The 24,247-nt window shown below is 37.5% G+C and overlaps 2 protein-coding genes across 2 annotated transcripts in view; one reads left to right on the top strand and one right to left on the bottom strand.

Moving 5' to 3' along the window:
- The window catches only part of LOC149531137 (uncharacterized), a 147,810-nt gene that overhangs the window by 92,991 nt on the left and 30,572 nt on the right, over nucleotides 1-24,247 (top strand). Inside the window, exons 2-3 of the mRNA XM_089809355.1 lie at nucleotides 23,558-23,661; nucleotides 23,893-24,043. Of these exons, the coding sequence (XP_089665481.1) occupies nucleotides 23,558-23,661; nucleotides 23,893-24,043 (255 nt within the window). The remainder of the gene's footprint in view (nucleotides 1-23,557; nucleotides 23,662-23,892; nucleotides 24,044-24,247) is intronic.
- On the bottom strand, nucleotides 12,819-16,734 carry LOC149531138 (uncharacterized). Its single transcript, XM_089809354.1, has 6 exons — nucleotides 15,457-16,734; nucleotides 15,085-15,317; nucleotides 14,817-14,969; nucleotides 14,268-14,668; nucleotides 13,725-14,130; nucleotides 12,819-13,590 (listed from the first exon to the last, which is right to left on the bottom strand). Exons 1-6 carry the CDS (start codon nucleotides 16,128-16,130, stop codon nucleotides 13,010-13,012), a joined length of 2,448 nt encoding a protein of 815 aa, XP_089665480.1. The 5' UTR covers nucleotides 16,131-16,734; the 3' UTR covers nucleotides 12,819-13,009.

Genomic DNA, 24,247 nt, shown 5'->3' with positions numbered 1-24,247 from the left:
TGTAGGAATGTAACAAGGTGGACTGAGAGGAAGAATAGAATAATTTGCTGGTTGGTAAATCGTATATGGTCTGATGCAATACACACAAATATAGCATCCTCTCCGGCATAGCAAGCTACAGGTTTTGAACTCTCGTCTTGTTTTTAAGTTGACAGTTTCAAAAAGATCATCGGTTTCATAAGGTCACCAAATTTGAAAGGTTGTGCCAAGTGTAGATGGTCACCTCTTATAAAAAGATTGTGTTTTAAATTACTATAAGTTCCTTTTCTCAAGACATTATATATATATATATAAAATTTTTAAATATGTGATTTTATCATGCCATTTATTATATCTAAAATTGCACCTATAATTATATGTATAACTATATACTGAAATGAGCCTTGGTTAAGTTATAAACCATAAGATGTCATTACCAATTCTTTGTAAATGATTATTCATCAAATCAATTCATACCAATTATTAATAAAAAAAATTAAGATGAGCTTTTACTTATATGAATGGTTGTTATATAAACCCTACTTATGATTATAAAGTTATCCCATTGTTACAAAAGATTAAAAACTTAATAATTCATTATGGCATATTTACTAAATAAACGTTATGATATATTAATTCATGAAATAATAATAAAAGAACAAAGCAGAAATCACTAAATAAACATAACAAAATACATATTACCTTTTCAATTGGCGGGTACCATGAGACACGTCGTCAATCTCGAGCCCGTACTTAAGCATAGTAAGAGTGGAGAAAGAAGTACAGAGGGAGAAGATTTAAAAACATCCAATCAGGATCGAGGGACAAAAGCATACAGTTAGAAGTACAACCAAGCCACCAACCAACGATCAAGGCAAGAAACCTGTGCATCCAATTAGGAATCGAGCCAATCACTGTGGGAATGAGGAAATCTCAGGGAATAAAGGACAAGCCTAGTCACATTTAATCAATCGACATGCACATTTAATCAACCGATAGGTGTACAGGAGTGCAGTGTACCAGGGCGTGCAATGTACGAAATCCAAGCCAAAAGTCCGAACCTGCCATCCACATCTATAAAGGTATTAATAAAGGAAAGGATGAACAATGGATGAGTGCATAAAGTACCTAGGCAAGGGTATTATATGGGAATAAGAAAAATTATTATGAAAGCATATAAATTTATCTATTTATTTATTTTCTTATTTAAATAAAATAATCATTAATTAAGATCAAGAGAGTCCAGTGGGAAGAGAGTAATCTTGTTTTGAGATAAAGAGAGTCCCACTCGGAAGAGAGTGATCTTAACATGGTTAAAGGTCAGAATATTTTGTTGATGTTAACATATGCATGTATCAAGGGCCCTGGATACTTCTTCTAGGAAGGGCCTTAAAGGGTGCGCTTCATAGAAGACGGAAGATAGTCAGGGGTCTAAGGACCCTCAAGAGGATTATCGATCCCAATATGGAGATGCCTTTAAGGTTGGGTTAAATTAGAGGGTAGAATAGTGAAATTTAATGTATTGCTTTATGTATTCTAACAAAGGGTTTTGCAGGTAATCTAACCCTAATTAGCAAGGACATTACATATATGTATGTAGTTTAGAGAATATGGTTTATTTCTAACATCATATTCTCTTTGTATATGCACATGTATATATATACACATATACATACATATATCAATAAGTACGATTTATAGATATCATCCTAGTATCCTAGTGGCATCATACATTTTTATATATATACATATCTATATATTAATTCTTAATGATAAGATTGCCGGTGTCTCATAACAACAGAGAGGTAATAGTTCTTATCATGATATTAAATGTTTAATATTCTTCTTGTTATAAAAATTGACCAAGTAGCTCATGGTATTGCTCAACATACACTCTTGCTTGCCCAGTCATTTACCCTTAGCCATGGTGATTCAAAATTCATACCTATTTTCGTAGTGATGGTAGTGCCCCTATGCCCAATTATTTTCTGACAATGCTTCCACCCTTTTGATGTGCTCTCTACAAGGAAATTCTCCACAATTAAATCATATTCCTCAATATCATAATAATTACCATAACAAGTTATTAATCTTAAACTATCATAAAAATTAACCTCCATTTCAATTCCCATGAGCTCATGATGAATAACCAACCTTCCAAGAGAACATTGAAGTATCATCATAGTGGTTAACTAGCAGGCCAACTTCATATGAAATTATAATGATTAACCATCTATCATGGTAACTAATTTTACCTATCAACTGACTTCACAGGAAACCTTAGTGACTATATGAACAATTTTAAATTGAGCCAAAAATTGGGATGTAACACCTCTTTCATATGTAGGACAAATTAAACAAATGACTCCCTGAATGTAATCTTCCTTTAATCTTCTCCTTGCTCCTAATCTATATAATTCAGTGCTCTTCTTATATCTTGGATTAGAGATGATAGGCTATGTGGAAACGTCATGAGTCATATATATCAACCAACACCTCCTTCCTAATCACACCATTCCTAGACGTTTAATAGTTGTCTAATATGTTGTGTTGTTGAGTCATCAACTAATAGACATTTGTTGTTTTTTAATTTAATCTCATTTTTAGTATGGGACACTTGATAATAAGAGTCCAACATAGGATGCTTCGTGTCCTGTCTTGTGTATTATAGATATGTTAGTCAGTTGGTAGGCATTACAAGGATTCCTTAGTTTTAATGTTGTGATTTAATTATACTTATTATTATTACTATTAATCAACGTGATATGGGGATTGGTCTCCGCTCCCCCACTCCAAAAAAAACCCCTATGCACCTGGTAGGGGAGTTGTCCGCATTGGGGACTTGGCATTCCCAAATCCTCTATGACTGCCTTTGCACCACCATCTTGTTGTCGGAGGGTTTCTACAAGAAAAAGTTGTAGCTGCAACACTTATGATCAAAAGGGGGTTTACTAGCTACTATAAGGTCATTGCTATACACATGCACACATATTCCCAAATCCTCTATGACCGTCTTTGCACCACCATCTTGCTGTCAAAGGGTTTCTACAAGCAAAAGTTGTAGCTGCAACACTTATGATCAAAAGGGGGTTTACTAGCTACTATAAGGTCATTGCTATACACATGCACACATTACATATGCATATTTATGAATGTATGTACATGATTTTGTGCTTGTTTTGATATCATGCTACTCATTGTAATCATCATTATGCTATTTTTGATGTTCATGTTGCAATTTTGCAATGTTTGAGTATTTGGTGTTATAATTTATTTGTTCTTATACAATTATACATCATTTTATAACTAGCATGTCAAGTACCATCTCCAAATTGAAGCCCTTTTTCCCCATCCCAGAAATCTATCCCCACTTCCCCCAGTACTTGTGTTACACTACTACTGATTATTAATTTATTATTATTTATTAAGCTAGATATATATAATTATTTTTTAAAATTATATATCAACTTGATTATAATTATAATTATATTTTATTATTCATTTATTTATCTATTTTAATATTATTATCTATTTATCTAAATTATCTTTCTTTATTATTTTTATTACTGAATTCTATTTCAAAATGCGAACATTACATAGATTAACTATATGGGTGGGGGATATCCACGCCAACTCAATTGATGCAGTAATACAAAATTAACATGTTATCCTCGTTGCTTAACTAGTTTAATAACTTGCATGAGAAAATGAGTATGCAATGATCTAAATGAGTAGGGGTTTGTCACTGTTGCCGCTTAGTTAATTACTTGTAATATGTAGCAAGTGTGACAATACAAGAAATAGAGTCTAATTTGATGATACCTAGATGATGAAAACCAATTACAAACATTAAACTCACTTACGCAGTAGTTGATAACGGAAAATAGTTGACATGCAAAAGAAAAATCAGCAAATGAGGTTTTTGAAACCCTAGCCGCCTACTCCGAATAGCTCCAAAATAAATGGCCAGAATAATAGAGAAGCAGCAAGCAATGACTCCAAAAAATGAGTTAAAAAACCTCTTTAAATTCAAATCAGCTCCTTCAAGAAATATCATACCTCTTCTTAAGAGACGTATAGCCCTCTAGATGATGTATGACTGGTCTAGAATAGTAACAATAAATAATCTCAGAAATGTGCAATAAACTCAACAAACTCCCTCAATCAGCCCTCATGAATGAACATTATCACTTTGTGATTTTGAAGATGGTTGAAGAAGATATCAGCACTCTTGTACGTTAGGTGTGATCTTTGTGTGAAATCGCCAAGTAATGCCCAAAATTGTGTCTTTCAACAATGTGAGGAATGTTGCTTGCAAGGATTTCCATCCTCACAAACCATCTTGAGCAACATGTAATGTCCCCATTTTTGGCTAGTCTGTGTAGTTGATTGAGTTAGCTCATCATAGCGACCCTCGTGAGCTGATAGGGTGTTTTGGGGGTTTCAGTTGATTACTTACTATTTTTAGTAAGTCTATTATGGGCAGTTGCTATCGTTAGCAGCGCAATGGATGGCTTGGTAGTTGGTCGTCACCTACGGTTGATCAGGGTAATAATTACATGAGCTCTTATTTATTCATTGAGTTGCATTATTATAATAATGTTTATATTATTATAATAATGACTTAAAGAGATATTTCTAAAAAGCAAGTTGGAAAGTTTCTAGTGTTGAGTTCTTTTGGGAAACTTCCATTTTTTCTGAAGTGGAATTTTATGGAAACTTTTGCCAAGGAAAAGCTTATAAATGAGACCCCTTTTCATCAAAAAAAGTACACTTGACTATATATTTGATTTTGTGCCTTTGTGGCTTCTTCCTAGGTTCTTAATTGTATGCCCTTGTTGATGTATAAAGGTTGGAAATTCTGAACATTGCACTTGCAATTTAGTTGCTGAGATATAGCTAAGATTGCCTAACTTCTCTACTGTCATCACTATATCTGAGAAGTATTTTTATTCCATTGCTGAAGTAAAGTGGATTTGTTATTCGCTTGATTCTCCTATTGTGCTCATTGTGTCTAGGGAGAGATATTTTGAAGGTCAATTAATTGCCATTGTTGTGCAATTGAAGGACTGATCTGGTTATAGTGACAGTTGAGATCGAAATTCTGCAAGTACGTGTGGACTAAGTCTCCGAATTGGATGTTGTTTTGGTATTGCTAGTGTTCGGGGTCAATAATTACGGCTAGGAAAGGGCTGAGCTTATTCCTTGTGATACCGTGAGCCACCTGTGGAATGAGTTTGAAACCAAACGTCAAACATTTCTTGTTGCCGTTGCAATTGGGGTTGGGTTTATCTGAATAAACATTGGACGTGGGCTTTCTGGTTGCATTAGGAGTTAGAGGTAGCAATCGTGGGATATCATTGCTACATTGGACATATTTGTTGTTGTTTGGTAGCACTTGCAAATACATACAGCAACCAGGGTTTGTAATAGAATTAAGTTGTTCAAAGATACACACTTTCTTGACAATAAAATCCGACATAATTTGTACTGACCCTGCTCAAATTTGACCTTAAAATGCTGATTGAAGGCTTGAAGAATTTTGTTAAACACTTCACATACAATGGTCATATGACTGATATAACATTTCAGTTTTCTTTAATGACTCTTTTCTTCAATTAGCATCAATGAGAATGTTTACAAATAACTCTAAATTGACTAAACAATGACCTAACATGAATATGCAACTTATTTTGACAATATTCAATGCATATATATGACTGAAACTACTTGCAATATGCAGCTACAGAAACTAGTAATTATGATAAACACTTTGGATGCAACCTAAGATGACATTTATGCACTTACAGCCAAGTGGTATTTTAACAAACATTTAGTATGCATAATTATAACATTATTTATGCCAAAAAAGAGAACCTACAGCCAATTGACATTTTGACAAACAATTGGCATGCAAACTAATAAGTTGATCATGAATGGCAATAACATATTCAATTACAATAGTAGTTGACCAACAACTTATACCTCCTTTGCAATAAAATGTCTACTACAATGATGCTATGAATTGGTCAAGACTCTTGGCTTACAATTGTTTGACAATAGTGCCAAATTTGATTTTCTGAGTATTCACTTATAGCAGCAATTAAAATGCCTATGATGACAATGAAAACTAATTAGTGAATGCAAGAAGAACTTGGTAATGATGACACCCAATGTTGTTGATGAAGAAACAATAAAAATCCAATGTGATAGGCACCTTCTAAGCTAAAATCGAAACACTCAAGCTGCTGCCCTTGTTCTTGCTTGGCAAAAGTTTAGATAATTAATTGCAGCACCAAATGCCTTCCAATTTGCCCTTAAAACGATTGTCTTGACGTTAGGAATTGAATGCAACAATACCCAAAATGATTGGCCTCCTCAATCAAAAGGTATGAGCAAAAACATGAGACTCACATAGGCTGATCAACCTCCATAACAGCAGATTATGAAGGTCTGTAATGATCTTGCTCAATAACATAATCAATCTCAACAATACATCAGCTGCTGAAGTAACTTCTCCATCAAATGCAACAATACATCAGCTGTTGCAAGTACAATAATATATCAACTATTGTACTCAAATAATCTCCACCGTGAAGCACAAGATTGGACTTTTGAAGTAAAGCCCACAATCAGCAATAATTCAGTTGGTATCTCACAGCCTCAAAATTGCGTAACCAATGAGGGTTTTCGTCTCCAAAAATCCTCCAATGGTTGAAACCCTAGCTGGCTTCTCCACCAAATAATCACATCAAACAATCATCAATTCCTGGATGATGAGAATGAGGCCCACGATGTAATGACCCTCTCTATAAAGGCCACAGAAACCCTCAAACTGAACTTAGGAATTTTGTCAAACACTTGGCGTGTAACAGTAACAATATTCAGAATATGGTAATTTCAGATTTGATACTTTCAGAATATAATCACAGAATTACAATATATATAAAGCCATTGAACTATATTTCAATTACAATGCAATAAATTCTGAAATTATTTTATTACCAATTCTGGACTGATTATTACAATGACTGTATGACAGCAAATTTACCCAAAATTGACATATATTTCAGAATGCAAGAACCTGGTTTGAAGAACTATGGAAGAACACCACGTTTTGCTGCAGATCGTTGATGAAGACCTCCAACCGCACCCCCAAACTGTCCTTAATCTACTGCTGCTGCCCAAACTAGCAGGGCCGTACCAGGGCGTACCTGTACGGCTGCTGAAATAAAATAATATTAGGGTTTTGGGACCCCCAAATGCAAGGAAAATGGGCGCCTAGGGTTAGGTAGTAACCCTATAAAACCATAAAAAATAACTCCAAGGGGTTGAGGAGATATGAGCAATTATGTGGTTCCGAACCCTGCTTTGCCAATTCTGAAAATGCACTTATTCTGTCTTCAAACTCTTGTCAAATGCTTCTCCAATGATAGGGCAAATCTGAAATCCTTTTTCCAACCAAAAACAAACCCTAACAACGAATTCTCAATAAGCTCCAATGAGATGGCTGAATACCAACTCCACTTATGCAACAATTCAAGTGATATTTCACACCCTCAAAGTCGCCAATCCAAGGGAGTGATTCGTTCCCAAAGATCGAATAATTTGCAGATCCAAAGTCGACAAATGTCTTCACAATGAAGAAGTAGAAGAGTTCTCCAATCCAAGCATGTCCAAATGAGAGGCCCAGCCCTCTATTTATTCACTTTTCTAAGAAGTTGCTAGAACTTCTAGAAACATCCTTTATAATTTCTCATTATAATGCACTTTTTTTATAATAAAGTAATTTTATAAAATAAAAAGTGCAACTCAAATTAAAATTATAACATGTGGGCCCCAATATCACATAATGATAAAATATAACCTCTTAACACTTCTTCAAGAGCAAGATATGACTATCTGATCCGCAGAATTGACTCTCTTTCCACACCATTTTCCTACAAGAGTCTGTAATAGGCAAATCCCTGATCAATGCCATGTCGAACTAAAGAGGGGACATTACAGTCCGCCCCTCCTGAAATTGCTTGGCCTCAAGCAATCTCAATGCCGGGTGCTGCAAAATAGCCTCCCCCTCCCAAGTAGCATCCTCAACAGGTAAATCTTTCCACTTAACCAAGTATTCTCTGATCACCCTTCTACGAAGCTGCTTTTCTCTGCTCTCCAGGATGGATTCTGGTACTAAAATCAATTTTCCCTCATCGTCTAAAGGAGGTAATACTGCAGAAGGCACCACATTCTGACCCAACGCCTTCTTGAGGCGTGACACATGAAACACATTGTGCACTCTGCTGTCTGCGGGAAGCTCCAACTCATAAGCCACTTCACCAACTCGCCTGATAATCCTGAATGGTCCATAATAGCGTGGCTTAAGTTTCTCTGCCCCACTCTTCTTAAGAGTAGATTGCCTGTATGGCTGCAACATGAGGTAAACCATATCATCTACCTCAAAACTACGCTCAGTTCTCTTCTGGTCTGCATACTGCTTCTGCTGGTTCTGAGCTCTTGCAATATTGTCTTTGAGGGTAGCAACTATATCCTTGCTCTCTTGTAATAATTCACCTGCACTGGGTACCCGGCTGTCGCTCAACAACAAATCCAAGAAACTAGGTGCTTCATAACCGTAAAGTGCCATGAAGGGTGTCATCTGTATAGTCATATGATATGTAGTATTGTAACAATACTCGCAGAGATATATCCATCTGACCCAAGCTCGCTGCTGAGCTGCCACATAATTCCTTAAATACCCTTCCACCCATTTGTTCACAATTTCTGTCTGACCATCGGTTTGTGGGTGATAGCTAGTGATGTCTATTTATACTTTTTCCTGAAGAGATTGGCCCAAAATTTAGAAGCTTCCAAAAATTATTTTATTTTTATTAAGTGACTTTATGATATATTATTTTATTTAAGTCACTTTATTAAATTAATTAAATATAAAGTTACCTTTTAATATTTATTTATTTGATAACTTTATAAATAATTAACTTAATACCACTTATTTATTTAATTAAAATAATTAATTAGTCATCCTCATAAAATATTCATTATTTTGGACAACTTAATTAATTAAATTAATTAAATCAAATTACCTCCAAAACGGGGACATTACAGTCCGCCCCTCCTGAAATTGCTTGTCCCCAAGCAATCTCAACAACAAGTACCATTCTCCTCCACCTGGATCCCAAGTGATGACCTGTGTAATGTCCCAATCATCACCAAACAGTTCCTGTGAAGAAATCATCAGCATCAACAGTACAAAAATCAGCAACTGAGAAAATGCACTCAACACCCAAACAACTGACATCACTGACAAAATCATTTGAAGACCAATTGTAGATGCCGATAGAAGAAACCATTCTGCGGAACTCAAGCCAACTGAAACATCGACTCTGTCAAAATTCAAGTCCCTGTCTAACTGACACTCGCACCCAACTGCACTGTGGATATAACAACAGCCATAGGTACCTGAGTCACTACCACCAAATCCAATCTCTAATAAACTGTCCTAGGTGTGTCGATATTGTAGGCTGTGTAACTTGCAACTACCAATTCCATCTACAAAAGATGGTGCCAATCCATCCCATAATGGATGGTAAGACACTGGAGCCGATCTACACCTGCATGAAATCAAATCTTCTATCTCTGGGTCAAAAGAAAAATGATGAGCATACCCCATCGTATAATGTCAGTAGGAACCCCAAACTCTGCTACTGGCTCACCATCATTGAACTGGGAATTAGCAGATGGCTCCAATCTTAGACTCCGAGTGGCTATAGGCTAGATAGGACCTTGTGCAATCCGCTCAACAAACCCCACCTCAAAATCCCCGTGAGGTAGCATAGTAGAAAGGATCACTATAATCTCCCCAACCAATTTGCGAATAGCACTAGTACCTCAGATGAGAACACCTTCTGACACTTTATACGAGTCCAGACGAACACCTCCACTATCCAGCAAATACTCCATGAATGGTTCAGTGTTGTAAAAATTATACAAGGAAGCATCAACATACTCCCCCGCACACCACAACTGATCCCTCTGTAAAGGTGGCACAGCCAACTGTACCACTCTGTCATCTGTGTGAGAAGAATCAATCTGGAGACTCGACTCCACTGGTATCCCAAACACATCAGGACTAGGTACTCCCAAATCCTAAACATGTGTATCAGCCCCAACAACATGTTCCTCAGTAACAACTATAGGAGCGTACTCACCAACAACACCGCAAATGCTCCAACTCCACAGTCACGTCCTCTAACTGAAACTGCGACTCCTTTAGATCTTTCTGTGTGTCCTCCAAAGCCTTAGTAGTCATTGTGACCCCCTGGGTAAGCTCACTCACCTCCTCATGATCCAAGAGTGCCTCAAAGGCTGTAGTCCCCCACTCAACCAAGTGATCACGGTCGGCTACCAACTGTAAGTAATCTTGTCTCAAAACCTTGACAGCTTCATGCAAGGCATGAACCTCTGCCAAAGAAAGGTAACCATCGTTGGACTCATCTGTCATAGAAGCATCCCAACCAATAATGGCCAACAACTGACAAGAAGTATCAAAATGCTCAAGAGCTGTAGTGATATCTCTCTTGCCAACTCTCAGTTGGCTGGTCACATGGTGACTTTGAACTACAGGCCTCCTATGAAGTGTCTCGAATACGCTGTCCACACTATGAGAGAAAGCTGAATCAAATGAACTCCCCTCAGGATCACCAACGCTTAGTGTACTTACATCTGAGTACACCTCTACACTCTGAACGCAAGCATTAGACTCATCCTCATCTAACTTCGAAGAAGCTGTTGCTGAAACTATCTCATCATCACAATCTCCAGCTCCCTCGTCCTCTGCAACTAATTGAGAGTCCAGATCTTGACAAATATCATCAGGGGTCACTGACAAAGTAACTCCCTCAACTGACAAGGTAGCCTTGGCTGAAACAAACTCCTGCCACTCAGACTCTACCTCATCCTCATCTATGGGTTTCGGCAACACTGAATCAAGGAACCCATCTCCACCAACTGTCGACGCTAAATCTATGCCCAAAGTCAGAAATAAAAATCCAAATACACCACAATACATCATCCTCACTCACAGCAAGAGATGAATCTGGAATGCTAGTGTATATATCCTCTAACTGCATCTCCTCTACCAACTCTGACCATGTACACAGCTTGACGTCAACTGTGGATAAGCTATACTGTAGCATGGAGTGTCATCAGATAAAACATCTATAACACTCCCATCCTGAGTGTCGTCACTAGAAATCTCCATGCTCACATCCTCAACACAGGAATATAACATTCTCCTGTACCGAACCCATACTGCAACTACTATCATAAATATCAAAATTGTCAGAGCTCAAACTCTCCTGGCACTCAGTATCATACAGGGGGCATTGTCACCAATGCAACTCACAGCATCCTCGAAAGTGTTCTCAGATGTGTCCATACTAACAACTCTCACATCACCTGCAGGAATCTCAACTGCAGACACAGATCGCTGTACATATGACTCATCGTCAACCTATACACCAACAATGCTGGAGCCCAAATTGAAATCAAGTATCCCCTCTATAATAATTTGATCACCAAGTACACCACTGGGAGACTTCATAGAAGCCTCCGGCCTATTTGAGGAAGCCACTGCCTCCTGAACTGAAGCCACGCTACTGAAGCTGACATACACATCCCCAATGACAATTCCCTCCGAAGAAGAATCTGAATGATCAGAGATGGCTACTACTGCATCAACTGCCTCTATAGAACCCACAATAAATGCTCTGGGAGCCTCAACCCGGTGATGCTCGACACTACTGTCTTCCAGTGGCACAGGACCATCCACCGAGTTTGGTGCAACAAAACTATCATCAGCACTACGGATGGTAATAGCAAGTGCTGAACTAGATAATGTTACATCAGCATCACAATCAGCGGCCGGAGAAAATTCAAGTCTTCTCCCCTACGAACCCAATGTCGACCTCCTAAAAGTAGAAGTAAAATATCTCGCTGCCCTGTCAACTGTAGCCAGATCCGACAATCTCTTTGCAAGTTGCTACTGATGCAATCTTAATTTCTCGACACTTTCCACCAAAGCATCTAACTTTGTTCTCTTCCCTCTACTATTGCGTCGACTTCCCGAACTCGACCTCCTGTATCTATCCATGGCTGGGAAATAGAAATACTGATCACTCTGATAATAATTTCATACAAATAATGAAATCAATTCCCACAGGATGGCAAGATCAGAGCTCTAATACCACTGTAATGACCCTGCTCAAATTTGACCTTAAAATGTTGATTGAAGGCTCGAAGAATTTCATCAAACACTTCACATACAAGGGTCATATGACTGATATAACATTTCAATTTGCTTTAATGACTCTTTTTTTCAATTAACATCAATGAGAATGTTTACAAATGACTCTAAATTGACTAAACAATGACCTAACATAAATGTGCAACTTATTTTGACAATATTCAATGCATGTATGTGACTGAAACTACTTACAATATGCAGCTACAACAACTAGTAATTATGACGAACACTTTAGATCAAAGAAACGTGAATCGGAATCGGATCGGAATCGGCAAGGTCGAATCGAATCGTGAATCGGCAATGAATCGGCGATGAATCGGCAAATTTGAAAAAACCCGTTAAATTTAAAGATTTTAACAATTTAAAACTTATTTCATGCACCCTTTATTGAATATAACTTAAGCACACTATAACATCATCAAATAGAAGTTAAAACTTAACATACATAAACATGAAACATAAAATCCATCACATACGTAACTATGTTATCTAAGATTCTAAAATGTAAATTGTAGGCTAGCTGAAGTAAATAGAAATCAAATGATCATAATGATTTAAATCATAGAATGTATGTAAGATGATCCATAAGACATCAAATCATAAATTTATGTAAGAATCTAAGATGAAGATCCATGAAAGTTTGAAACTTTGAAACATATGTCTATCAATGATTCAGTATCAATATCTGTAAACAAAATATAAAAACAAGGCTCCAGCTCAAGCCTCAGGCTCATAGTCATCATCATCCTCAACATCATCCTCAAGCTCGGCTACAGCCTCAGCCTCAGCCTCTGAGTATCCAGTCTGCCTAGTAGCAAGGCGTCTAATGTAGGTCCTAGAGGACTGTCGAGCCATATCTCCCGCATATAAGATGGGCTCACGAATGTCGCTAGGGCCTGTGTCTGTGTGTGCACGTGTGCGTCTACCAATGCCTGAAGAACGTGCTCTAGCTGCCTCAGCCTCTATATCCACCTGGTCAATCCACGCACGGTCTTCCTCAGTGAAGACTGGATCTACAACCTCTGTGAGCCACTCTGATTCTGGATCAATCTCCTCCAGAATGATCGGAGAGGAGTCAGTGCCCAAAATCTGTCTGATCCTAAGACGGAGGTTGTAATGAACGAAGACAAGATCATTCAACCTCTGCACTGTCAACCTGTTTCTCCTCTTCGAGTGGATGTGCTCGAACATGGACCAACTGCGCTCACATCCAGAAGCGCTGCTTGGCTGACTCAGAATACGAATGGCAATTTTTTGAAGTTTTGGGGTTGTGGCCCCAAACATTTGCCACCATCTATCTGAAATAAGGGAAAATAAAAATAATTAGTCTCATTTACAAATTACAAATTACAAGTTAACTCTAAAATTACATAATCAACTTTAAGTTTAGAATCTAGATTCATGAACATTGAATATATTATTTAATTTTTACCTGGCTGTATTGTTTCCCGAGCATCTATGGCTACCCTGCTAGAGAAAAGTGGCCCTTCTTTATTATTGAACTTATCAAGCTCAATAATTGCAGCACTGCTATCCTCATCAGTACTCAACCTCTGGATCACTGTATATAATCCGGTGAGAACCTCCTCATCCGCCTTGAAGTGAGGACGGAAACGAAATGCCGAATTCAAAAAGTAAGCTGCTGCATGGATGGGTCTGTGGAGCTGATTCTGCCATCTCCTATCAATGATGTCCCAAATAGGGGCATACTTCTCCTGCACTCCTGCATACTGAGCTTTAATGGCCTCCTTGGCCCTATCCATGCCCTCATATATGTAGCCCATAGAGGGCTTCTCCCCATCAGCAGTTCGTAGGAGAGATACAAGAGGCTCAGTGGCCTACATATAAAGTAAAACAAAAATTTGAGTCAAAACTTAAACATAGAATAATTCAATAATATAAGGTAAAACTAAATCATTAAACAATTAGCATAGTAAACTGTAAAATATTAAATGTTAAATTGCAATAAAATTACCTTAAGTATTTCTCTAGCAGGTTTCCAAAAACCATCATCATCAAATATGCAATCCACCACATCTATCCCTGCAGTGGTCGTAGCATAGGAAGATGAAATCCACTCCCGCCCAACAAACATGCTCCTCAAATCATCCCTTGATGTCAACAAGGACTGCAAGGTGATGAAATTCGAGGCAAACCTCGTGATCCCTGGACGAGCTAACTCTTTGTCTCCTGTGTACTTCCTCATTGTGCTAAGGACAAATGAATGATTATAAATAAACTTACATATGTTTTTTGCCCTTTCCACACATGACTTGACCCACTCAAGTTTGCCAATTTCCTCCAACATGAGGTCAAGGCAGTGTGCTGCACAAGGGGACCAAAATATGGTGGGGTGCCTCTCCATCAAAAGTTTGCCTACAACAATTTTAAGATAATTAGAAATTCAAATTTCAAACATGTTAGAACTTAGAACTTAGGAAACTTAGAAATTCTAAGTTAGAATTAGAAAAAGTTCAAAATTCAAATAAATTTATTTTCAAAACTTAAAAAGTTAAAAGTTTACCTGCAGCAACATAACTTGCTGCATTATCCGTCACCACTTGCACCACATGTTGTTCCCCCACCTCTGCTATAACTTCCTCAATAACCTCACATAAGTATGTGGCGTTTTTTACATGAGCAGAAGCATCAATGGATTTGAGGAACATGGTATATCCTACAAGTAACAAAACAACGAATTATAATTACTATTAGCAATCAACAAATCAAAATTTGAAATAGTCAATCACGATTCAAAATTATGTATGTAGGAAAGTAGAATGATCAATCACCTCCACAGGATACAAGAAAATTGAGGAGTGTTCTTCCCCTCCTATCTGTCCAACCATCAGTCATGATGGTGCAACCCTTTTCGATCCACTCCTTTCGGTTGTCCTCAAGCTCATGCCTCATATCCTCAACCATTTCCTCCAGGAGGTATCCACTCAACTCAGCCTCAGTTGGGGCTTTAAACCCCGGACCACAAATGGCAACTGCATCTATCATGTTCTGCCAATAAGGAGTCCTGTCACAAATAGATAATGATATTGATTAGAAATTTAGATGTCAAAAACTAAAATCATAAAACAAGTAGATATAATTAAAGTTTTACTTTTACTTTTAACTTTAACTTTGAAGATAACAAAGAAAAAAGAATCAATTACCTGGCTGCAATAAATGGAATGTTGCAAAAGTACCAGAATTTGCAAATCTCTTTTCTGGCAGCATCATGAATCTCCTTGTTCAAACCCATGCCCTCAAGCGTGGGTTGGGAGCCAGGAGTAGTGCGGGGCACAAAGTAACTATCCATTCTGCTTTTCCGCACTCTAGGCCGCAATAGGTTGGTGTTGGACTCTGTCTCAGTATGAGACCGACTACCACTAACACTCACATGAGCACTAGCACTAGGATGAAAAGGAGGCCTAAAAGAACCCTCCCCAACACAACCTACGGATGCGGAAGCTGATGCAGATGCACTTGCAGATGTAGATGCGGTTGCGGATGTGGGAGCACGGGAGCCAATACCTCTCAACCCTTCAAGTTGCATTTTCTTAGTCAACTTGTCTTGTTCAATTTTTTCTAATGCCACTAAACAAGAGCGTTTTGCCTCAGCGGTTTGTTGAGTGCAAACTGTGACATCATGGCCAGGTATGCCAGCAATGTGGTATTTCAATCTATAGATACCTCCCGAATTTATTTTTTCTTTGCAAAATATACATTTTGTTTGATATTTGGTTCTCCCAGGAAACTCTTCATTATATTTCCAGCATTCATCTTTTTTACCCATTGTGGAAATTGGAAAATGAAAGCAAAGGGCTGCTGCAATAAAAAAATTCATGTAAAAAATCAAAGTTTGCAACTAATAAACAAAAACTACAAAACAACAAACCCTAGTTTGCAATTTAGTAAAACTAAAAATAAAAAACATTCAAGATTTGCAAATGAACACTAAAAAAATTTAACAAAAAATGCATACTACACTAACATGCAAAAAAAAAACCAACACTTACCTCTTGCAAATGAGTTGAGGAGTGTTGATATTGACTCCTTAATGCTCCCAATGCAATTTATGGCCTCCCCAAATGGACTTCTGATCTCTTTGGTGCTCTTCCTTCTTGCCGGTTGGAAACCTATGGATTCTCTTTTCTCTTCTTCTCTCTCACTCTTCCTCTCTTCTACTCATACTAAGCAAATAGAAGGCTCTTTAGGGTTATAACAAAGAGGAAAGTCAACTTAGAAAGCAAATAAAACATGTGTTTTTTTTTAAAAATTGAACTTTCTATCCTTGCTGCCGCGGCCGATTTCTGGCGATACCCGATGGCGATTCTGGCGATTTTTTCCATGAATCGCCGATTTTGGCGATTCAGGCGATTCATGCGAAAAAATCGCCACCAGCGATTTCCGATTCCAAAAAAATCGGGAGCCATGAATCTTATCGCGATTTCGGCGATTTCATGGCGATTTTTGGAACTATGCTTTAGATGCAACCTAAGATGACATTTATGCACTTGTAGCCAAGTGGTATTTTAACAAACATTTAGTATGCATAATTATAACATTATTTATGCCAAAAAAGAGAACCTACAGCCAATTGACATTTTGACAAACAATTGGCATGCAAACTAATAAGTTGATCATGAATGGCAATAACATATTCAATTACAATAGTAATTGACCAACAACTTATATCTCCTTTGCAATAAAATGTCTACTACAATGATGCTATGAATTGGTCAAGACTTTTGGCTTGCAATTGTTTGAGAATAGTGCCAAATTAATTTTTTGAGTATTCATAATAGCAGCAATTAAAATGTCTATGATGACAATGCAAACTACTTAGTGAATGCAAGAAGAACGTGGTAATGATGACGCCCAATGTTGTTGATGAAGAAACAATAAAAATCCAATGTGATAGGCACCTTCCAAGCTCAAATCGAAATACTCAAGCTGCTGCCCCTGGTCTTGCCTGGCAAAAGTATAGATAATTAATTGCAGCACCAAACGCCTTCCAATTTGCCCCTAAAACGATTGTCTCGACGATAGGAATTGAATGCGATAGTACCCAAAATGATTGGCCTCAATCGAAAGGTATGAGCAAAAACATGAGACTCACATAGGCTGATCAACCTCCATAACAATAGATTATGAAGGTCTGTAATGATCCTGCTCAATAACATAATCAATCTCACCAATACATTGGCTACTGAAGTAACTTTTCCGTCAAAGGCAACAATACATCAGTTGTTGCAAGTACAATAATACATCAACTATTGTACTCAAATAATCTCCACCGTGAAGCACAAGATTGGACTTTTGAAGTAAAGCCCACAATTAGTAATAATTCAGCTAGTATCTCACAGCCTCAAAATTGAGTAACCAATGAGGGTTTTCGTCCCCAAAGATCCTCCAATGGCTAAAACCCTAGCTGGCTTCTCCACCAAATAATCACATCAAACAATCATCAATTCGTGGATGATGAGAATGAGGCTCATGATGTCTGTTTATACTTTTTCCTCAAGAGGTTGGCCCAAAATCTAGAAACTTCTAGAAATTATTTTATTTTTATTAAGTGACTTTATGATATATTATTTTATTTAAGTCACTTTATTAAATTAATTAAATATAAAGTTACTTTTTAATATTTATTTATTTGATAACTTTATAAATAATTAACTTAATACCACTTATTTATTTAATTAAAATAATTAATTAGTCATCCTCATAAAATATTCATTATTTTGGACAACTTAATTAATTTAATTAATTAAATCAAATTACCTCCAAAATGGGGACATTACATAATGTGGAGTTTGTTTGTATGATCATAATACTCTCCTTGTGTATTCATATACTTTGCAAGAATTCAGAAAATATAGTTTTTTTAAAGAAATTTAAAATAGAAAAAAGCAAATTTGTTCATTAGCTGATCAAGACTTGCAAAGGAAAACCAAGGGTTTTTACAGTAGTATCAGAGCAGTTTCTTGCTAGCCTATAGGAATTGGGCTCTGAATCAGTTTTTAGTGGTTAGCATGTGATCCATTTTTTTCTATCATGGTTGACGATAGGAGATTTGTGTCGGGTAGGCATTATACTCGAAGGGTACTTAATTCTCCTCCCAGAGAAGGAGAGCCTAAGATTTTGTTTGGTGCGTTGGTAGTCCAGGTGGTTTTGCTGGCACGAGACTATGACCCACAGATGTTGAGGTTGACAGAGATGCCCTGCAAGCATTTAGGAATATTGCAGCTGGGCAACAACAAAGGACAGAGATACTACAACAGTTGTCTAATACTCTGCAGTAGATAGAACTTCCTCGAGGTCAGAGTAGGGAGAGAGTTCGAGATGTTTCTGTTGATTCTCATAGATCTCGAGTTGAGGATAAAACCCAAGATGGTGTTAGGTACAGAGATGAAGACCAGGTTCAAGTTGAGGATCATGGTGGATTGATTAGCTAACAGAGCTGATATACATACCGCCGTTCATGATAGGCTACAGAGGCCCACATTTCTGAGACCTGAGATAGATGCGGTTAGTATTGAGCCTGAGGTCACTCCTTTTGTTGATGATGTGTTGACACACTTTACGGAGTGGGATGCTTTACCACAGGCAATTAAAGATCATTTGAATTTTGATAGGTTCCTGACTTAGAAACGGGAGCATTCCAAATGGAGGTTGGGACTTGAGAGATGGTGAACTCGACAGAATGAGTTACAACAAGTTGCCAGTAAGATCACTTTGGAGCACTTTGATGGAACTGGGAGCGTGGATTCATAAGCTTGATACATATTTGGCTTTGCATCTTATGTTTGAAGTGGACGCTATTAGATTTGGCGTGTTGCATCTGGACGGAGTTGCCCATGACTGGTGGTATCATGGGTTGGTTTCTTTGCAACATGATTAGATCACTTCCTACCAGGAGTTCGTGGATCGTCTAATCGAGAGATTTGATAGGAAGGATCCAGAGTTGTCTTCCGTGAGTTGGCTCAGCTGAAGCAGCATGGTGGATTAGAGAGCTACATCAGTGAGTTCTAGATGCGTTGGGTCATGGTTTATGATATTTCAGAGCGCAAACGAGTGATGTTATTGGTGGAGGGATTGACTAAGCCACTTCGTGGATGGGTGAAGTCATTGGACTCATCTTCTCTACAGTTAGCGATGAGGAAGGTGCATGACTTGGAGTCCTCTTCTTGAAGGTTGCTTCGAAATCTTCTGCCCTTCTGCTTGATGATGAGTTCCCACCAGTTGTTGAGGACAAAGGCAAGTCAGTGGGGAGATTTGATGACACTTCTAGAGAAGATTTGAAGAGGCGTCAACTTTACTTTTGGTGCAAGGGGCCTTTCTTTAAGGGTCATACGTGTGCATAAAGGCCAAAGGGAGCGACGAATTTTGGTATGTGGGTTTACACTGATATGATTGAGGATGAGTCATCACAACAGCATGAGGATGTTGATGAAGATGATCATACTGATGATAGAGTTTATACTGTGATGAGTATTTATAGTTTGCTAGTTGACTCACATGTTCAGGATTTGCACCGAATACAAAATTGACCTGAGCCTAAGTTGGATTGTTTGCAAGATGATTAGGTATGCATAATGGAGAGTGTTGAGATCTCCTATGAGTTCGCCAGTTAGTGATGTTCCAACTTTTACATCATCAACACAGATATTCGGTGCCATTTTGCAGGTTATGTTATGGGTCCTAATGATGGCATTGGCATTCAGTTGGTTTAGTGAGGATGGGGACATCACTTGCTTCTTGTGGGATCCTGGAGGAGGTTTTTGTTTCATATCAGATTGCTTGAGGAAAAGCACCTTAGGGGAGGGAGAACTGTAATGTCCCCGATTTGGCCAGTCTGTGCAGTTGATTGAGTTAGCTCATCATAGCGACCCTCGTGAGTTGATAGGGTGTTTTGAGGGTCTCAGTTGATTACTTACTATTTTTAGTAACTCTATTATGGGCAGTTGCTATTGTTAGTAGTGTAGTGGATGGCTTGGCAGTTGGTTGTCACCTGCGGTTGATCAGGGTAATAATTACATGAGCTCTTATTTATTCATTGAGTTGCATTATTATAATAATGTTTATATTATTATAATAATAACTTAAAGAGATATTTCTAAAAAGCAAGTCGGAAAGTTTCTAGTGTTGAGTTCTTTTGGGAAACTTCCACGTTTTCTGAAGTGGAATTTTATGGAAACTTTTGCCAACAAAAAGCTTATAAATGAGAGCTCTTTTCATCGGGAAAAAGCACAATTGATTATATATATGATTTTGTGCCTTTGTGGCTTCTTCCTGGGTTCTTAAATGTATGCCCTTGCTGATGTATAAGGGTTGGAAATTCTGAAAATTGCACTTGCATTTTAGCTGCTGAGGTATAGCTAAGATTTCCTAACTTCTCTACTGTCATCACTGTATCTGAGAAGTATTTTTATTCCACTGCTGAAGTATAGTGGACTTGTTATTTGCTTGATTCTCCTATTGTGCCCACTGTGTCTGGGGAGACGAATATTCTAAATGTCAATTAATTGCCACTGTTGGGCAATTGAAGGACTGATCTGGTTATAGTGACAGCTGAGATTGAAATTCTGAAGTACATGTGGACTGAGTCTCCAACTTGGATGTCGTTTTGGTATTGCTAGTGTTTAGGGTCAATAATTAGGGCTAGGAAAGGGCCGAGCTTATTCCTTGTGATACTGTGAGCCACTTGTGGAATGAGTTTGAAGCCAGACATCAAACATTTCTTGCTGCCCTTGCAATTGGGGTTGGGTTTATCTAAATGAATATTGGACGTAGGCTCTTTGGTTGCGTTGGGAGTTAGAGGTAGTAGCCGTGGGATATCATTGCTACATTGGGCACATTCATTGTTGTTTGGCGGCACCTGCAAATACATATAACAACCAAGTTTTTTCCCAAAGTTTGTAATAGAATTAAGTTGTTCAATGATGCTTTCTTGACAATAAAATCCGACATAATTTGGAGTTGTTTGTATGACCTTAGTACTCTCCTTGTGTTATCATATACTCTGCAAGAATTTAGAGAGTATAGTTTTTTTAAAGAAATTGAAAATAGAAAAAAGAAAATTTGTTCATTAGCTGATCAAGACTTGTAGAGGAAAACCAAGGGTTTTTACACAACAACTCCTTCCCAACCTCCCTCTCTTTCAACAATGTAAGGAATGTTGCTTGCAAGGGTTTCCATCCTCAGAAACCATCAAGAAGAAGCAGCAACTCCTTCACAACCTCCCTCGAATGAGCTCCTAAGTATTTTTTTTGAATGAGCTCCTAAGTATCTTTTTTGTACTTTTGACAAGGGGGTCAATCCTCTTCACCAAGCCATGTGAGATTAAATTAATTACTTTTATTGTCTCACAAATATTAAAGGCCTCACTCCTTTAAAAGATATTAATTTTCTGCTCTTAGGATGTGAAATGGCCCCCCTTTGAAAACTACATTGTGTTACTAGGCCAAGGGGTACAAGTTGCTTGAGTCATAAAATGGCTATATAAGAGAGTTACTAAAAATCAAAATATATTTCTTTTAATCCAATTAAACTTCACCCAACATCCAAGAATGACATATTTTATTGCTGGGAAACAGAGACTGACAAGTTATCTGAAAACACATTAGATGGTGTCATTTATTTCCATTAATCCATCTGAACTCATTGGTGCATCTGGACCCCCCCTCCCCCAAAAGGCGACATCAACTGTGCTATACTGCGAAAATAGGGACATTACACATGTCAACACCGAGTTGTCAAATTCTTCTGTGTTCCACATGGAGATAGATGGGAAAACTAAGGTGGCGAATCACACAAGCATTCACATTTTGCAGATGTATTATTTAAATATTCTTGACACATGGAATGAGACTCTACCTTTTGTTCAACATAATTCCAACCATGCATATAGCTCCATATGGCATAGTCCATTTGAAGTTTGTCTTAGGTACCAGCCAAAGAGCCCTACCTATGATGTTCAATGAGACATCACCGCATGTTAAGGAGGTGGACAGAGCATCTATGTTTGTGAAGAAGATCTGCCATATCCAATAGCAAATACATGAGAGCAACAACACATCAACTGGAAGTAAGGAAAGGCATGATCATTTCATCAAATTTAGGCTGGAAAAAGGTTTGATTCACCTCCCAAAATAGTGGCGCGAAGGGCCACATAAGAAACTTTATCCCCTTTGATATGACCAATATAGTATACTAAGTAAGATATGTGACAATGCTTTTAGCTCAATGTGTCCTTATTTTTTCGACTACATGCACGTTTCAATATAGAGTTGTGATGTCTGTATTTCCAACTGTGTTGGATGCTTCTAAAGTCGGTGAAGACATTCACGATATGGAACTGAATCCAGACACTGTCCTTCCTCTTGACAAAGATCAAGTTACTAATTTTCTTGGTCAAAACTCTAAAGAATCAGCAGATCCCTTTCTACTGTTTGGTATGGGTAGGACAATTTCTTCACTAGGCCAAGTTGAACACGAAGGAGCAAATTGACAACATGTTTCTTCATCTTACAAAACCTTGGTGCAATGGGGTCCATTGCATCTTAATTGGGGATTAATGATCCTAGAGAGATTTTATAGTGTTTGTGTAGCATCTCAATGTCTGAATCCAGACTATCAAAATCCAAAGTTCAACATTCCATCTTTTGATTTTTTTTTTTGGCATTTTAATGGATTGCATTTTTGGATACCTTTAGATAACATTTGGGTCACAACTTTCCAAAAAATCTCATGTTTTGTTTTTCAGCACGGCTCTTTTGGAGATCTTTCCAATGCAGCAAAAGTTTGATTTTTTGTCCAACAGTCCAGAAGTTCGAAACTCACCAAGGAAGTGTGCCAAGAGCTAATTATTTTGTAGCAGATGTGCCCTTGTTTGGCTGCCCGTAATTTATATGTGTTACCTAAGTTTTGGTTTTTCATCTGAGTTGAAAAAATGTATATATTGGTGGTTGTCAAATTTGAGATAAGAGTTGGAAGTATGCATGTGCTCCATAGAGTTTCAAAGCTTGTATGAACTCTCTATTTTGAATAAAATCTACTTTATATTTCACTTTTTGCATTTTGTTTGTTGCATAACTACAAGATGACTATTCCCTCAATGGGTGCCGTCCTCTGAATTTCTAAACTAAAACCAAATAAAAACCTCTTTAAGTAATGAATAAGTATAATGTTTATTTGATTTCTGTAAACAATTTAGAAGATAGTTTAATCATCCATATATCTTATATTATTCTTTTTTATTGTTTGCAGTTGGAGATGGCAGTGCAAGTTCTTTGTCCACTTTTGCAAGAAATTATCCATTCTTAGTGACAAAATCACTTAAAGCAGTGTCAATTTTTGGATATCCAACAGAGGTATAGATTTTGCACATTCTTAATCATATTTGTGTGATATACTTTATATCTGATAGAGGTGCACTTAGAGGCCAGGTCCTTAACTCTTCTGGCCATTCATACTAAATATTTTTCTTAGGGTTTTAAATGATTATTGTTGAAACTCTGGCTGGACATGATATGTTAAGAGGAAAAAGTATTGTGTGAATGAGAATCCTTACAACTAAAGTATATTTGTGTCTTGATGTCTAGGTTTTACCCCAGTTCCTGTATCTGGGTGATATGGAGAATGCAAAATCCAAAACTCAGCTGGCCGAGCTGAAAATTAGTCATGTATTAACCATTCATTCAGAGTCTGTTTCATTCGATAAACCTATAGTGCATATGTTCTTAGAACTTGCAGGTCGAACATAAAAATGCCTTCCTCTCAAAGTAGGAAATTTTGTTCATTTGCTTCTCTGCTTGAAATGATTTGGAAGAATTTTGTCTCAAAAACAAGTTAAAATATTTCTTCAAACCTTCAATTTTGTGTCTGTGCTCTTCAATAAATAGTCATAATCTTTATGTATCATCATGAAATGTTGTTGCTGAAAGCTTGTTCCTTTGA

The sequence above is a fragment of the Cupressus sempervirens genome, chromosome 11 (assembly GCF_028749045.1).
Source record: "Cupressus sempervirens isolate cs-2001-9-10 chromosome 11, ASM2874904v1, whole genome shotgun sequence".
NCBI classification, from domain to species: domain Eukaryota; kingdom Viridiplantae; phylum Streptophyta; class Pinopsida; order Cupressales; family Cupressaceae; genus Cupressus; species Cupressus sempervirens.
The sequence above is the reverse complement of the archived record's forward strand: the minus strand, read 5'-3'. Positions and strand labels throughout refer to the sequence as shown.

What these genes read in the sequence shown, in the direction of transcription:
- LOC149531138 (XM_089809354.1), bottom strand. Translation starts at nt 16,130, where the DNA reads ATGAATTTTTTTATTGCAGCAGCCCTTTGCTTTCATTTTCCAATTTCC. An exon ending in AGCAAGTTATGTTGCTGCAG is followed by an intron (nt 14,669 to 14,816) that starts GTAAACTTTTAA and finishes AAATTGTTGTAG; the next exon opens with GCAAACTTTTGATGGAGAGG. An exon ending in TCGGGAAACAATACAGCCAG is followed by an intron (nt 13,591 to 13,724) that starts GTAAAAATTAAA and finishes CCCTTATTTCAG; the next exon opens with ATAGATGGTGGCAAATGTTT.